The 18009-nt window shown below is 40.1% G+C and overlaps 1 protein-coding gene across 1 annotated transcript; it reads right to left on the bottom strand.

Moving 5' to 3' along the window:
• Nucleotides 1-11013: 11013 nt before the first annotated feature.
• ttr (transthyretin (prealbumin, amyloidosis type I)) lies at nt 11014-14541 on the bottom strand. Its single transcript, XM_029428832.1, has 4 exons — nt 14476-14541; nt 12391-12530; nt 12176-12311; nt 11014-11121 (listed from the first exon to the last, which is right to left on the bottom strand). The coding sequence occupies exons 1-4, from the start codon at nt 14539-14541 to the stop codon at nt 11014-11016; spliced, it is 450 nt and encodes a 149-aa protein (XP_029284692.1).
• Between the last annotated feature and the right edge of the window lie 3468 nt (nt 14542-18009).

Here is an 18009-nt window from a genome sequence, read left to right as displayed (position 1 = left end):
AGTTGACAGTGAGGGCCGCCGCTTTCAGGAACGATAGTAATTACAATATTTCTGCACTGAAAATTGAGGCAATTGTGTTTGCCTCAATTTGTCAAGAGACGGTTGTGTGAAGTAAATAAACTCCTGATTGTATTGTGTCACATTTAATGATTATCACATGTACTCGTACACCTCAATCAAAATGTATTATGTATTGTGTCACATTTAATGATTATCACATGCACTCGTCCACCTCAATCTAAATGTATTATTGCACAACATGTATTTCTGCCCAAATGTATAATGAGCACTATATTAGTTATGAATGAAGCACTGTAGGTTCTCTTCAAAGAGTTTCAGGTCCACCTCCATCTCGCCACCTACAAGACGGCCCACCAAGGGGCATAACCGCGCCAACATGGACCAATGAGGGACGACGACACCCTTCTGTAGAGAATATAGCAAAATGATTATGATGTTTTTGTAACACTTTCACTTGTACCAACAGACAGCTAACTGGCTCTTTATTGATTCGGACTGTGGACTTGGTGTGTGAAAGTGTCCTCGGCTGAGGGTATTTTTTGACATTGCTGTCATCATCACTTTAAATAAATAAGTATCTTGATCAACTAGAAGTTTACTGGATTCAATTGAAAGACTATCTCAGCGCCCTTTGGGCCTCAAAACCCCAACAAAAACCTGGTGACCCCGACGTGATGATCTGAAAGTTCTGGACACGAGGGCGACTGGATGAGAAGCCAGAGGAGTGCGTTCAATGACATTTACAACAGGCCTGACAAACGATAAGGTGAGCAAACCTGTTACAAACGAAATTGCAATAGTTTATTGTAGAACAATAGTACTTGTAAATGTCAAAGAACACACTCTGAACGCTGTCTCATAAAATATACTATCCATGCTGTTTGCATATTGATGAAGTGATGGTGACAAAGTTTTGAAAAATACCATATGAAACTGTGCACAGAAAAGGTTTTAAAAAGTGACACCAGTGTAAGAAATAAGGTTAAGAAATAAGGTTTTCGAGTAGCGCTCAATTTGATAGTGTTAAGTTAAAATATCAAGTCTTTGGGTTAGAAAGCGCAGTCTGAGTGACTGGTGGTGTCTGCAGGAGGAAAAGGCCAACGCGGCCTGTTCTGGTTAAAAAGAGAGAGCCTTAATAGTGAATATTTTGATGTGACTGCGTGGAGGAGGTTGACGAATTCCCCATTGTCTCACTATATATTTATTCATCTTCCGTAGACGACCATAGACACATAGTTTAAAGTAAGTAAGCATTTTGAAGTGGTTTAAAAGATCACGGAATTCGGCTAGCGGGGCTATAAAAACCCTATTTATTCCAATAATAACGGCATAGAACGAGTATCAATGCAGTGTGGTTTGGAAACTATATGTTGATGAATGTGTGTGTGAGTTGTTGAAAAGCAATTTGTTTGTAAGTGAATGAATTGAGGCGTTAAAGTCAAGCTATTTTAGAGCTAACGTCTATACAGCTCCAGGCGCCCGCCTGAAGCTAACGTGGAGCTAACGCTTGTTTGGGGTTACATTTACGTTTGTAGCAGAAGATTTAACCGTGCAAACTGACTGTTTGACTATCGATAGATAAAGGGGAATCACGGGAAGGTGTTGGTGTTATTAAAAGTTGAAAAAAGTCTCACCAGAAGGAACTAGTTGGTACGAGTGTTTAACAGGGCCGGCAACTCGAGCGTATACAAACGCCAAGAAGTTGTTCGACTTTCGAAAGCACCTCGGAACAAACAGAACCTTGAGTCTCACGCTGATAACATTTGGGGTTGGGCATTACAACGAAGAGTTTGTGTATTGATAAAAAGTAACGAATACAAGGCTCCGGCTCCAGGGAATGTACTCCTACGACGGAGTGTGCTCGCTGTAACAGTAGCTCCATTGATTCGATTCCATTTCCTGTTTTTGTAATACAGTAAGTTCTCCACCAGGAGTTCCAAAGGGACAAAGCCGCACGAAAATTTGTAGTTTCATTGACTTGACTTGTAGTCCATTTCCTGTTTTTATATTTCCGTAAGTTAAAAAGTTTTTTTTGGTTTCCGGTACCATTGACCTTTGACCGAGTACACTCAAGTTGAACTTTGACCCTCTTGTTGTGGACATATGCCTCCATCTGGTGGACAAAATTGAATTTACACCCAAATTCAAATAACTACTAAGAGTTATAATTATAATAATTGTCACGAATTGCCCATTAGAGAAAAAGTTTGAATAAGTCCTGCCTTTGATTTACCTTTGATTATACTTATATTTCAGATTTACATTTTATGGTTTTGATTTACATGTTTTCTTTTTATTTCTGATTCCAGATTTAAACTTAGGAAATTTACACTTCCAATTTTTATTTTCTATTTCACAATAAAACGTAAACATTTTTTAATTTCATTTCTATTTTAGATTTAAAACGTAAACAATTTTTAATTTTGTTTCTATTTTAGATTTAAAACGTAAACATTTTTTGCTTTTAATTTTATTTCTCGCTCAATTAATTTTTGAACTTTAAACATTTTTTATTTCTAATTTTTATTTTCATTTTGCGCTCAATTTATTTGAATTTTGAGTATCTCCACTGACTGAACAACATTTGAGGAATTTCACATTTTCAACATGATGGATATATCTGAAAGCTCAAAGCAAGTCAAGGTTGTGTCCACAGCACAGTACAAAGAACAAATGTACCAACGATTGGATGCCTGCACCAAACCGAGTGAAAGAAAGAAGGTTCGAGCAAAGACAGAAAAGCTACTACTCGCATGGCAAGAAAGAGGATTGTTTCCAACTGATGATCAACCAGGTCCAAGTGAGGGCCAAAGAAGGGCAGTTTACGAATTTGAAAATGGCGAATATCAACAAAAGATGGCAGCATGGGAGAAGACCGGAGAAAAACAAAGATTTGGAGCTGCAAAGAAAGCCGCATTGAAAGCTGCAAACAGAAAATCCAGAGCTATGCATCTCCTTCTACTCTTCAAGAACATACCTCAGACCGCACCTGAGACAATTTCTGTAATCAGGGAAGCAAAAGAAGAAGAAAAAGGCACCAAGACATTGAAGAAATTTACCACAACAGTGTATTGGAGCCGCCTGTTGACAGAAGGTCAAGACACTCCAGGAGTCCAGAAGACTTACATGGAATGGAAGCCTTGGATCAACACATTAGCTCCATATGGACCTCCACTTGATCCTTTACACTGCACCTATAACTACTTGCGTCAACCTGACGAAGAGTATCAACAAGCCTGGGAGGAAGAAAGAAACATGACAAAGGAGCAAATAGAAGTCAAGGACATCTACGTGGGACCTCAAGGTGTAGCTGCATTCTGTGCTCTCACTAAAGAACAACTGCAATGGTATGCATTATCAGCTGAAGCAGTGCCACATATCACACTGGCATTGGCAGTAGGATCTGAAGCAAGGTCCTTAGGTCCCATGATAAAGAGAGCCGTGTCAATCAACTGGCTCCCAACCAATATTGCCTGCGTATGGAGAGCAGAAGATGAGACGATGTGGAAAATCACTCACCACAGTATGGATGTTGGCATCTTGGAAGAACAAGAATTGGAAAGAGACCATGGAAGAGAACACACCAACCATCCTGACACAGAAGAAACACTCAAAGATATCCCATCATATTTGTGGACAACTGGAGACTATGATGTACGTTTTGTGCCTCATCATGAGGTCTCAGTGACTCTCAAAACAGAACAATCATCATGTTGGTTACCGCAATATAACCTAAAAAGAGAGCAGGTTGAAGGAATAGGAGCAACAATCAATGGACTCCTAGAAGCTGGCGTAATCAAACACTCAAACTCCATCTGGAACACACCCATTTTACCAGTCCCAAAAGCTGGCAACAAAGGCTGGAGAATGGTTCATGATCTAAGAAAAATCAACTCTGCTACAGTGTCACAAAATATACCTGTTCCAGACCCATATGTGGCACTTCAAAATCTCAATCCTGAACACAAATACTTCAGTCATAGATCTGGCTAATGCTTTCTTTTGTCTACCATTGGACCCTGAAGTACAAGACATATTTTCTTTCACATATAAAGGACAGAAATACACCTACAACAGAATGCCACAAGGCTACAAAGACAGCCCAGGACTGTTCAAGCTCTGAAAAAAGACTTAAGCAGCTTACAACTGCCACCAGGTGTAACTCTGATACAGTACGTTGATGATTTGCTGCTCGCAGGCACTACTGCTGAATCCTGCCTGGAAGCCACAGCAAATCTCCTTACACTACTTGCAGAAGCAGGATACAAAGTCAAGAAAGAAAAAAACTCAAGTTGCAAGAAGATCAGTCACTTTCTTGGGAAGACTCATTTCTGCAAACAGCCTGACTCTAACCAATGCACAAAGGACCTCAATCCTATCACATGGAAAACCAAAGACAGTACAACACATGTTGGCATTTCTTGGATTGACGGGTTACAGTAGGACTCATGTACCAGATTATGGAAATCTGACTCAACCACTCAGAGACATGCTCTCAGAAGCAGGAAACAGAAACCTCACTGCTGAGCTCATCTGGACTACAGAAGGCGAAGAAGCTTTCACTAAGACTAAACAAGCCTTGGGACAAGCTGCACATCTATGCTCCCCAGACTACAATGATGATTTTCATTTGGATGTTTCTGAAACAGGAGGGATGGTAAATGGAGTCCTGTTTCAGAAAAAAGGGGGAGAAAGACATGTACTGATGTACCACAGCTCAAAATTGGACAATGTTGAACAAGGACAAACAGGTTGTACAAGACACCTGGCTGCTCTAGCAAAGACAAATCAAAAGACTGCACACGTGGTGATGTGCCACCCTCTCAAAGTAAACACTACACATGGTGTAGTGGCGTTTCTAAACTCACAAGCGTTCACTTTTTCTCCAGTTAGAAAAGTAAAGATAGAAGAAACACTAACTAAGCCCCACATCACATATGTGGCAGGGACAATCAACATGGCAACAGGACTGAATTCAGAAAACCATGACCCACATGACTGTGCATTTGTCTCACAACAAGATCTTAAAATTAGATCAGATTTGGAAACCGAACCATTGAATAATCCAGATAAAATTCTATACAGTGATGGCTGCTGCTACAAAGGAGATGAAGGAAATGTAGCTTCCTATGCTGTAGTGCAACAAAGTGGAGAAAACACACAAACTTTGGAAGCACACATCATTCCACAGCCAGCCTCTGCACAACTTGCAGAAATAGTCGCGTTAACACAAGCATTGAAACACGGAGAAGGCCAGAGAATAAATGTATACAGACTCTGCTTATGCATATGGCGCTGTCCATATTGACGGCCCCCAGTGGATGAGAAGAGGTTTCCTGACTTCATCCAAAAATCCTGTCAAACATGCTGAAGCATTAAGAGCCCTACTGAAAGCGGCACTGCTGCCATCACATGTTGCTATAATGAAATGCAAAGGTCATCAGAAAACTGATACAGCAGTGGCAAAAGGAAATGATGCCGCAGACAAGGCAGCTAAAGTAGCAGGCGGATACACTCAGCAAATGATTTGTTTGAACAGTGAAAATCAAGAGCAACTCACTTTGGAGAGCATCAAAGAAATGAAAGCACAAGCAGGAGTCTATGAGCATAATCAATGGGCTCATAAGGGAGCCACCAAGACTGAAGGAATCTGGAGAGCTCATGATGGCAGACTCGTGGCACCAGCTAAACTATGTCACCTGTTGATCAAACAAGCCCATGGCCCCACGCATGTTGGAAAACTAAGAACAACAAGGGACATAGAGGTAGAATGGTGGCACCCATTTATGAAAGAGATGGTTGAAAACTTTGTAACAGAATGTGATACCTGTTGTAAATTTAACAATAAAAGAACATACAAGTGTCCTATGGGTCGTTTTCCAGTGCCAGATGCACCATTCAAAGAGATATGTATTGACTATACAGACATGGGAGCAGAAAATGTGGTAAGAGGGTACAGATATGTTTTGGTAATGGTCGATCGTTTCACTAAGTGGATTGAAGCAATTCCCTGCAAAAAAGAAGATGCCAATTCTGTAATCAAATGGTTAAAAAAATGAACTCATACCAAGGTATGGAGTTCCACGTTGCATACGATCAGATAATGGGACACACTTCACGAGCCATAAGCTTGAAGAAGTAGAAAAGTATTTTGGCATAACACACAAATTTGGGTCAGTATATCATCCGGCATCACAGGGTTTGGTAGAACGAGCTAATCAAACACTCAAAAGAAAACTTGCTAAAGCATGTTATGGTAACAAGTTAAAGTGGGTAGATGCCCTACCTTTGGCACTCATGTCAATGAGATCCTCACAAAGCAGTCAAACACATTTGTCTCCACACGAACTGTTAACCGGTAGACCAATGCCTGGCCCTCCACGCGAAGGAGGGCACAGTCCTGTATTAGATCTATGGCAGATTGAGGCAGATGAATATGTCAAGGCTTTGGCTAAAATTATCGAAGTTTTGTCTACACAGGTGGAAGCAGCAGCAGAAAAACCTGACGAACCACCAGAGACTCCTGTTGGACCAGGTGATTGGGTAAGGGTCAAGGTCCACAAAAGAAAGTGGTCTGAACCTAGGTGGACTGGACCGTGGGAGGTGACAGAACGTACTTCACACGCGCTCCGGGTAAAAGGTAAAACAGGAGCTAATTGGCACCACCTCACACATTGTGTACCTGCACTGGCGCCTTCTCGCTGTTTAGCTGAAGTTAGTCAAGATTTGAACCTGCTGGAACAAAACAGTACTGACTAATCGATTTGTGAATCTAGAATCAGCACCAGAGGATAAATTGTCCTTTTATTTTAATTGCTCCACAATTTATATAGACTCCATGGGAGTACCACGTGGTGTCCCTGACGAATTCAAAGCTAGAAATGAAATTGCAGCGGGTTTTGAGTCCATTTTCGTTCGAGTGACTGCCAACAAAAATGTAGCTTGGATTAATTACCTTTATTACAACCAGCAGAGATTAGCAAACAAAACCGTAGATGCTTTCACTGGAGTGCATGAGCAATTAGGGCAGACTAGCCTGATGACATATCAGAACAGAATTGCATTAGACATGTTGTTGGCTGGAACAGGGGGTGTCTGCAAATTGTTTGGATCTATGTGTTGTACTTTCATCCCAAATAACACAGCCCCTGATGGATCCATTACCAAAGCCTTGGAAGGACTCAGCGCACTCAGCAAAGAGCTAGCCTCAAACAGTGGGGTAGAGAATTACTTCACAAGCTCCATGGAGCGTTGGTTTGGTCAGTATAAGATGATGGTGTTGAGCATTCTGTTGATCGTACCGATAATGATAGGTATACTAATACCTATCTAATCCTAACCCTAACCACTAAGCTGATCACCACCGCCCTGACCAAAGAGAGAGCTGAAGCAGGTCAGTTTTTGATGCACGGAGAAGGCGAGTTCCTCTTAGAGGAGGAAAGACAAAGCCTGCAGGTAGATGCTTTCGTGTGAATAAATTCCACTAAATGATCACTCCTGCCATACCTCAGCTACTGATTTTACTGTAGTTAGTCTCACACTGTAGGTACAGTCTAATACAGCTACCTCAGTCTTACATAGACATTGCAAGTTACCTATATTTACAGTCTTTTACTGATGTTCCAGGTATACTGAGATTTACTGTTTTTCTACTGTTTTTTTTTATTGATGTTATAAGTGTGCTGAAATTTACAGTCTTATACCAAAAGTGTTTTTATAAAAAATGAAGCTAAAAGGGATTTTTACACTGGAATAAAAGGTGAAGCTAAAAGAGATTTTTATACTAGAATACAAAGCTGTTACTAAAGGTATTCTTTATTAAAGACAAAGTCACATTACCGAAGGTATTTTTTATACTTATTTTTATAAGTCATTGTTCTCTAAATTCAGATATGTTATTTGATTGAGGTATTCTCTATTTTATAGTCATTCTCTAAATTCAGGTATGTTATTTAATTGAGGTATTCCCTATTTTATAGTCATTGTTCTCTAATTCTGGTACGTTTTTGATTGAAATAAAAACCAAACAACTAAGAATGTATTATTTCATACCATATGCTATATTCTTGCACCAATTGGTGCTTTATATTTACTGAATGATATACACACCATAAATGGTGTGTACGGAGGGAATTTGTGAAGTAAATAAACTCCTGATTGTATTGTGTCACATTTAATGATTATCACATGTACTCGTACACCTCAATCAAAATGTATTATGTATTGTGTCACATTTAATGATTATCACATGCACTCGTCCACCTCAATCTAAATGTATTATTGCACAACATGTATTTCTGCACAAATGTATAATGAGCACTATATTAGTTATGAATGAAGCACTGCAGGTTCTCTTCAAAGAGTTTCAGGTCCACCTCCATCTCGCCACCTACAAGACGACCCACCAAGGGGCATAACCGCGCCAACATGGACCAATGAGGGACGACGACACCCTTCTGTAGAGAATATAGCAAAATGATTATGATGTTTTTGTAACACTTTCACTTGTACCAACAGACAGCTAACTGGCTCTTTATTGATTCGGACTGTGGACTTGGTGTGTGAAAGTGTCCTCGGCTGAGGGTATTTTTTGACATTGCTGTCATCATCACTTTAAATAAATAAGTATCTTGATCAACTAGAAGGTCTCAAAACCCCAACAGTTGCCTTGTTTAAGGAATTCAATGTAAAGAGACACTATCAGAAAAAACAGTTGGAGAAAATGGTGGAGAACATTTGCCCCGAGAAGAAGCAAGAATGTGTTAATGTTTGCCTGAGGACATATCGTCAGATATTCAGAGACAATGGTGGGACAGCGGAGTGACTTTTGATTATTTTTCATTAGCCTGGGATGAAAGCACAGATGCATCTGACACTGCACAGCTCCTGATCTTTTTAAGAGGAGTTGACGACGACATTAACGTAGCACGTGACCTTTTACGCATCTCAACCACTGCCCTCAAACCAGACCTGGCCTGTCTACTGAAATCCAGCCTTCTCATTAGTGTCAGTTACCTGTTTCTTGGTCAGTCTGAAATTCTGAATGTTTTGAACGGTGACATCGATCACTATTTACAGTGAAAAGTAATGATGTGTCCTTCCGTGTCGAGGCTTCGAAGCGTGTGAAGAGTAATCGCGGAAGGTTTTTGTGAAGCGCGAACCAGTTCCTGAATCAGTCACGTGGTACGGCAGGTTCGCAAGGCTTCGAACGTCATCACATACGTCATCAACACAAGCCTCGCGAACCTGCCGTACCACGTGACTGATTCAGGAACTGGTTCGCGGGTTTGGCGTGCGATTCGAAATATAAGGGGGAGCGAACCGCAATTGAGCCCCCTCATAATTTGTGGACTTCCGACTGTATTGTGCGTTTGTTTGCGTTTTATTCGAGCTTTTTCTTTTTGCAATGGAACCAGCAAGAAATAGGAGATTTTCCCCTGTCTGGGAACATTTTGAGCTGATCTTCCTTGTGAGTAAGTAAAGATACCAAATCTAAATCTGTTGAAAGAATTATGTACATCCAACGTGAACATTACACATCCCTGGTGGCGCATCTCGTAGAGCAGGCGACCCACATTCAAATGCTTGCCGCAGCGGCCCGGGGTTAGAAACAGACCTGCTGCTATTTGCTGCATGTCATTCCCCTTCTCTCTGTCCAATCTTAAACTGCACTGTCATTTAAGGCGTAAAAAGCCCACATTTTTTTCCAGGCACTCTCTTCTCAATAACACATAATAACACAATCATCAATCTTTATTTAAATAGAACATTATATTCAGTCTTATATGTGTGCGTCAAAGAATTTTCAGGGCAAAGATACTTTAAATCCACTGCAGCCTTGCACTTCGCCAGAAGCTTCGAGTAATGAACCCATTTTCGAAACAATTGACTGAAGTGGTTCAGTGCTTCACAAATGCTTCATTTGTCCATCACTACTTCACACACCTAAGTATTTATTGTCCACTTGATGGTGCAGTTGAGCAAATTAAGCACCATGAGCGAACCAATTGGATGGAAAGCTTCAATGCTTCATGAAGCTTCATCTCGCCATCACTAGTGAAAAGCCAAAAGCACAGTTAATATATGCACTTGGACTTATAGCACTTGATATTAAACTCTTGAATAAGCTGCGGCTATAACTATTGATGTTACGTACCTCTAGATGTGACACAAACTATTACTTTCTGAATGATCTTGTAAAAGACGAGAGCAAATTCAGTTTTAAACTTTAATGATAACAGAAATCTTTGCATTACTTATAACTACTGTTTAAATGAACATGAGGTAGAGATATTTATCACCTTCATCGAAGTTTAAGGTATTACATATAGTTTGTTCAATATTATCTGACTCTCCAGATATGAATCAATGTCAGAATTGTGTTTGTAGAGTTGTTCACGCCTGAGTGGCTTATATTTAGTTACATTGCCATTTGAAAAATAAAGATAATTGTGACAAAGAACTGTTATTTAACAGTTTATTTTGTATGTAACTTTTATAGTTAAAAAATGTCAGAAGGGATTTTTGGCCCCGGACATCTTCACGTTATCAAATCTGGCCCTCTTTGAAAAAGGTTTGGACACCCCTGCTGTAGGTAATACACTGACTATGGAGAAGTACCTTGTTCAACCTCACAACATTCTAAAACAGCTGGTCACTGTATTAATTTTTTTATCAAACCAGCAGGAAGACGTGTATTTGTTGGGGACTATTCTTTAGCGGATTAATCCACATTTGGTGCTCTCGTGAGTATTTCTGGCAGCAGGACGTGTTTGTGGGACTGAAATAAAACAAAGTGTGTGTGTTCATGGGGAGGAAGGAACCAGTGTGGCTCATAACTTTTAATGGAGCTCTATGGCACAGAGGAAGAAGAAACATCAGGCTGTGATACACACTATCTACTAACACTTGTTAGTAGATACATTCATTTTTGGTTTGGATCTTCACTAAGAAAAAAACAGCTGATGTCCAGCATTCACGCTGTGATGTGTATCACTGGTGTGCGTTGGTGACCACGGCTGTAGTGGTGTAGGAGTACGGACTGAGCAGCAAGGCCAAGGTGTAGTGACGATGTCCTTCAGCATGGGCCTCAAACACCACCTACACACACACACACACACACACACACACACACACACACACACACACACACACACACACACACCACAGATTCAATGACAGAAACATTTACTCAGTGTGATCTATACAGTAGATGGTAGTCAGGCCAGAAGAAAGAGACAAAGAAAACTAATGATCTTTATGCATCCATTTGAAACTGAAATTAGAGGCAACATGGCTGATATGAAGGAACATCTACATACACAATGATTAAAGCTTTGGTGCAACATAATCTGAAGTAAAACTTGTGGTGGACATGATAACAACCAAAGCAAACATATTTTAGTTTGTTTGCTCCAAACGGACAATCCAAATGAAATCAAAGTGAATAAAGAAGACAGCAGATGACTTTTGGCCATGCTGTTCTCCGAAGTATTGGCTCACACTGCAGATAAACAGCAGAATAGCAAACAGCTGCTCTAACATGCTGCTGCAGCACTGCCCTGATGCACTGCTGTCAGGCTTCAAGATAGATCAGATAACAGAAGATAAGCCTTTACACAGGTTATATGTGTTGCTGCTGGTCCACTGTGTGCAGGAGAGCGTCTCCCTCAGCTCTCCTTTTCATTCTTCAGGCATCTCTTTCTTTCTCTATTCATGTGAACAATCAAGTGCAACACAATGAAGGTCTTCCAGAGCGCCTGTGTGAGAATGTGCTTAGTCATTTCCATATTCAAATTACATCACGTGTCACCCGCTCTATGATGGACAGCTTTTCACAACAGTGAACACAACCCTTATGACTTCGGATTTGGGCAGACAGAAAGTCCCATCTTTAAAAGGGTCTAACCTCAATGACCCACCACCATCATCACTACCTCCAGAGAGAAGACTTTTTCGTAATCTCGGCAGCAAAAAAGTTAAACCTGTGGCCATTTGCTATATGTCATTCCCCTTCTCTCTCTCCCCCTTTTACAATCTTCACTACTTTCTATCATAAAGGCATGAAAAGCCCAAACAACCTTTAAAATAATCTGATAATAAATTGAATTCTTCACATTGTAGCAGGGAGTTGTAATGACTGTTTAATACTCACATCAGCTACTTCATGGAATGGCGTGCTCCCCTCATTCTTCCAGTATGTTTTGGTATCAAACTCAACCCGATACACTCCTGCCGGGAACTGGTGCTCTGTGATGAGGTTATGGATCTCTCCAGTGGCGTCCGTCACTCTGCAGGGAGAAACAGTGAAATCTGTCTGCATGCTTTGTACATATTCAACAGATAACACACTCAACCTTTGTTTCATACCCATTAGTGATGTGTGTCCATCCCCCATCAGCAGTCTTCTGAGACAGCTTGAGTGTCACTGACCCAGCTGGAGTCCCTTTCACAGCATCCAGGATCTTCACCATCAGAGGACACCTGATGTCTGAGCCGCCATGTTTCTCCTGCAGCACCCCAGTGTCACACATCAGCTCTGTCCCTCATACGACTGTAATGCAGTGCCACTCATACAATGTGCTTAAATAAAGCAAGAAGGAATGAAACTATCCCCACTCAATGCTCTTTATTATTATTATTATTGTAAAATAGTAAAATCAATTATGCCTCAATGGCAATTATTATTGACTCTACTTGTTTCACACTGAATTCATTCATGACAAACTATTGAGTCAGCATAAACCAAACATGTGCTGTTTGTATTCTGCAAGTCAACAGTTCAAAGTGCAGTGACAGATGAGTCAGCACATAACACAATCCTCTGTTTATTAAGTTTGCAGATGAATGAGAACTTTCAATACCATCTTCCAAATTGCAGTACCCAACAATTTAACATTTCAGCTCTGTACAAGAAAACTGCAGAAAAGACCACAGCAAAGTATATAAAAGGTACAGTACATAATTACAATATTAGACAACAAGACAATACTAATTGTGAAATATAATAACATAGAGATATTTTTGAATCAAGCTTATGGGAATACTTCACCCACAAAATGATCAATGTCGATATATCGATATCAACGACCAGTGTGATCTTGAAATGTTGAAGAATGCTCACTGTAACCTTACTGTTTTAAAACCCTTCGCACTGGTCTGTGCGAGTCGGGACGAGGAGGGTGAGATTGTTCATGGAGCGTTTTAAATAGTAATGTAGATGTGTTTGTGGAGTGCTGAGCACACGACTGGATAAATGAGACTGTGATTATACTGACGAGTTGTGCCACAGTTTGTAAACAGATGTTTTTACATGCAGTTAAACACCGCCCCCATTTACTTCACTTCATCAAGACTTTTCTCCATTTTTTATTTCTTCATTCCCAGAGGAGGCAGGAGAGAAAAAATAAATTTTCTTCAAGAATTCAAGATAACATGGGGGGATGATATACAGATGATCATATTGCGGGTGAAGTATTCCTTTAAAGTGTATGAAGATAATTTCCAAACACAGTGAGATCGCGTGTTATAGCTCATCAGATGGGTAGTAATGTAATCCACTGATGAATAATGAATGTGATTCTTCATTGGATGTGCGGTTCTGTCTGAATGGATAGAGGTTCATGATTTATAAGCTCTCATTTGAAATGAACAGGCGATGATAATTAGTAAATGTTAACTGTTGGTCTTAGTTTGAGCCTCTTTGGTTCATCAATATTCAATAAATACTCAATTTCAAGCCAAATAATTCAGCTTCAGATGTACCTTTAAATTTAATTTCCTTTTATTGAGCAATGCTGAGTGCAGTGAACATCCAGAGCTCTTATCTCCCGTGTTTACAGAACAGTGAACCAGCACAGGTAGGTCACTCAACCCATTCCTGCTGCACAAGATGATTGTGTCTCGTGGTCTGAGCTGTGTGCTCAGTGATAATCGGTGTATTAGTGTTGTTATAAATGCTTCAGGGCAGTCATCTTGTTCAGGTACATAGTGTTTACAGTCTCATCTTTATAATAAGGAGGTAGACTGGTGTGAACATTGAATACTAACACTTTTTGAATGTAATCATGTGTTATGATGTTCAGCTCTAATATTCCGACAGGGACTCATGGGTGAGTTCACAGTGACGCTCGGCCATCAGAGGGGATCAGGTCAAAGCAATGATAATGACTCAGAAATGATAGAAGATAATCATTTTGTTTTTCTTGAACCTCACACTCCACACTCTGCAGCCTAAACCCCACTGATGTGTGTGTCACCAGCTTCTCCTATTAGATCAACTTTAAATGGTAACAAATATTCATAACCTGCAGCAGAATGAATATGAGATATAGGTGCCTCATGAACACTATTTTCTCACTATTTAGATCTTTAAAATAATTGATTTAGTTGTATGTACAATAATTTTGTAACGCAATCTCATATTAGCACATTATTGTACAGACACACACTGACCGTGGGGGTGGTGTTGCAGAGCAGCACAGCCGAGGCTAGCAGTAGACAGTGAAGTGGTTGAAGCATGGTTGACTGATGGATGGACAGAAAACACTGGTGCTCACACCTGACCTCCACTGTCCCAGGGCTCTTATAGCAGCAGGAGCTCCCCCCCCCCCCCACACACAGACATCACAAACCTGCTGCCATCTTTGTTGTGCACCGTGTCAATATCTGGACAATGAATAACTCAATAGGCTTTGGTCCAAAGTATAGCTGGTATAAATGCTTGCAGCCAGTCCTCACATCACCCAGCAGACAACATGGAAACAAGTTAAGTGATACACAATAAATATATAAAAATTACAATATATAAACAGCTAAATGTCCTCACACATCTCACTGAAGGTCAGAGTTTATATATATATATATATATATATATATATATATATATATATATATATATATATATCTTTCTTTTTTGTACACACATGATATAACTCATAAACTCAAGTCAATTAAATGAAAAAAGATTTACTCACCAGATCAATGCAGCTGTGCTGGCTCTTTTTAAATTCCCTCATCACGTGATAAGGGAATTTAAAAAGAGCCAGCACAGCTGCAGTGATCTAGTTAATCATCTCCTCAATCTTAGTGGTAAATTCATGTCATACTCTGGACTACAGGACAGGTTTGGTATTCCTATACCACCAAGAAGATATGATTTAGTTTTTGATGTAGTCCCTTCTGGTGTTGTATGCTTTGTAGCTTGTGAATTTTACCAAGGGATCAATATCAGTTTACCCTAACCTATAATAATTCATGATAAACTATTTGTTGATTACATTTTGTATTATTAATCTGAATCTGAATCTGAATCTTCAAAGTAACTAAAGCTGTCAGATAAATGTAGTGCAGTAAAAAGTACAATATTTCCCTTTGTGAGATAATGGAGTAGTATAAAGTAGCAGGAAGTGGAATTGGTCAAGTACCTCAAAATTGTACTTAAATACAGTATTTGAGAAAATGTGCCGAGTTTCTGTCGACCACTGCTTCACTCCAGTCCAGTGCAGCGGTCGCTGTACTGGCTCTCTGCATATATACTTATCTTGTGCGCGCATTTTAACCAAAACGTGGGAAAGATTAGATATTATATATATATATATATATATCAGTGGCCGTCCGTGCATTTCCCACCTAGGCCTTCAGTGATGTCCTACACAGTCCTACCTGAATTATTCCACCTCTTAATAACATCATTATGACACCATGGCTATAGAAACTATATATTTAGACAGAAACGCAGTATAACCGGGCGTTGCATCACCTTAACATAGTCAAGTACAACAGAGTTATATTAATATTTCCGAAGCATTTATAATCAATAAATCCGCATTTCCCTATTTTTGTTCACCCTTTCGTTTTGGAGCTCCGTTTCCCTGCGCACTTGTCGTTGAGCTGTAGATGCACTCGGGTGTCCCAAAGGTTTTCTGAAGCACCGTTGCTTGTAAGTGCCCAGCCGTGATTTGGTGTCTCGTTGCTGCCTTGGTTAGACAACTCAAGTTTCCAAACCCAGGATGGCTCCAAACACCAAATCGATCAGTTGTAAATAGCAGGCATTCCCAGCAGTACAATGTGCAGTGCCTCTCGGAGGCTGTGAGCCGGGGGTACCGCTCGTAGTTAGTGATTTGAAAGTGGCGGACAAACCCTGTGATAGTCTCGCTAGCATCGGGGTTGGCCGTTCTCTTCTCACGATGTCTATCTTTTCTTGAAAAGTTCGTCTTGAAAATGGCGTTGTAATTATATCTGCGACCACATCGATCTCTTCTCCTCCTTCAGCTATTGTGGGTTGAAAAAAAACAGCTGGTAGAAATCTAAATTAGCTTGTTCAAGTTCAGTTTGCTAGCTCTGCATAGCTCTGCCTCTCAATAGTGCGTATCCAATCAAAAGACGTGGACGTGCTGACGTTATCGTACGCCTTCTAGCTGGCCCCGGTGTCCCCAACTTGAAATCTGATTGGTTAACGCCACAGTTTTGTCTCTGTTCACGTTAAGCGACAGGCGCCCGCACTGTTGATTCTGAAGGCCTAAGGGCAGATTTCTTGGACCCTGGCAACACATCATGGCTGAAATATGATTGGATAAAAGCTCTAACATAAAGGCCAGCCCTCCAAATCGCGATCTGAGGCTGGAAGCAGCGCAACTAAGAGGAAAGCTATGAAATGAAGAGAATAGACTATGGGGAATAATTTAATACATATTTGTGGAAAAAATATATCAAAATTTAATTTATATTCTGATGATGTTTAGGTCAGCAGAGAAGGCCTTGCTGGACCTGACGGTCCACCACTGATATATATATATATATATATATATATATATATATATATATATATATATATTCTCTCTATGTCACCTCCCGGGCTACAAAGTAACGGATGTGACATAAAATGTAACAATACTTCTGATAAAAAGTACTTTTTTTAAATACGCAAAAAAGTACACAAAAAACTGTCTCTTTGTGACTAGACATTCTGTGAATTGAACTGGCTTGGCTTTGTACTTTAAAAAATCCGACTGAAGTGGTGGAACAACCCAGGACCTGGACGCACTGACTCCTATATTACCTACATCACACACACTTTGACCGTGGGAAGCAATTTGATAAGATAGGGAGAATACATGATGCACTATGACGTCATGTACAAAGCAGATGGGATACCCTGACATGTGTACTCTGTATCACTGTGCTCATGAGACTATTATGAGAGTACTAGTCACTATTGATCCCCCTTCAGCTTAATGGTGGTGATGCTGAAGTCACATGACTGTGCTGTTGTTCCTTTATAACCTTTATAACATTGCTTTTTACTTCAGAACCCGACTCTATTCCCTGTGTTCAAGCTTTAAGCACTGACAAGTTTAAACAAACATTATAAACCTCATTTAAATAAAACAAAGTGATGCAATATCTGAGGCTGCGCTGGATGAAAACATTGATTTTACCATTTACCAAGTCAATTTAACAGAAGTCAATTTCAATTATGTAGCCCAATTTCACACAGTTAAAAAATAACTATAACTAACTAAAACTATAGTTTAAACTAAAACTATAACTCAGCCAACATTAAAATATATATATGTTTCTGTATTCAGAAATTCCAGTCATTACTGGACGTTCCTGGAGTGAATAGCAGAGACAATGAAAGTTAAACAGTACTAATCAATAAACAGTTTAAATTCTCACTTTGTTACAGTGATCTCGAGGTTTACTCCTGGACCCTGTCACATAACACAGCACAGACTTCCCCCCAACCACACCCATCAGTGGTGCTGGCTGCCCCCTGCTGGCTGCAGGTGAAAGTGCACCCTCCTTATGTAATTGTCATTCCTGTGAATGTTTGTAATGTTTCATGGTGAGCTGTCAGACAGGTTTGACAAAGGTGTAGTCCTCACATTATTGCTACAGCCTATTAGAAATCCAAAGAGTTAGTGATCCATGGTGTAAACAGAGGTGCTGTTAACAGCTGGGAATTCTTGTTCTAATGTTCCTGAT

The sequence above is a fragment of the Cottoperca gobio genome, chromosome 4 (genome assembly GCF_900634415.1).
Source record: "Cottoperca gobio chromosome 4, fCotGob3.1, whole genome shotgun sequence".
Taxonomy (NCBI): Eukaryota; Metazoa; Chordata; class Actinopteri; order Perciformes; family Bovichtidae; genus Cottoperca; species Cottoperca gobio.
The sequence above is the reverse complement of the archived record's forward strand: the minus strand, read 5'-3'. Positions and strand labels throughout refer to the sequence as shown.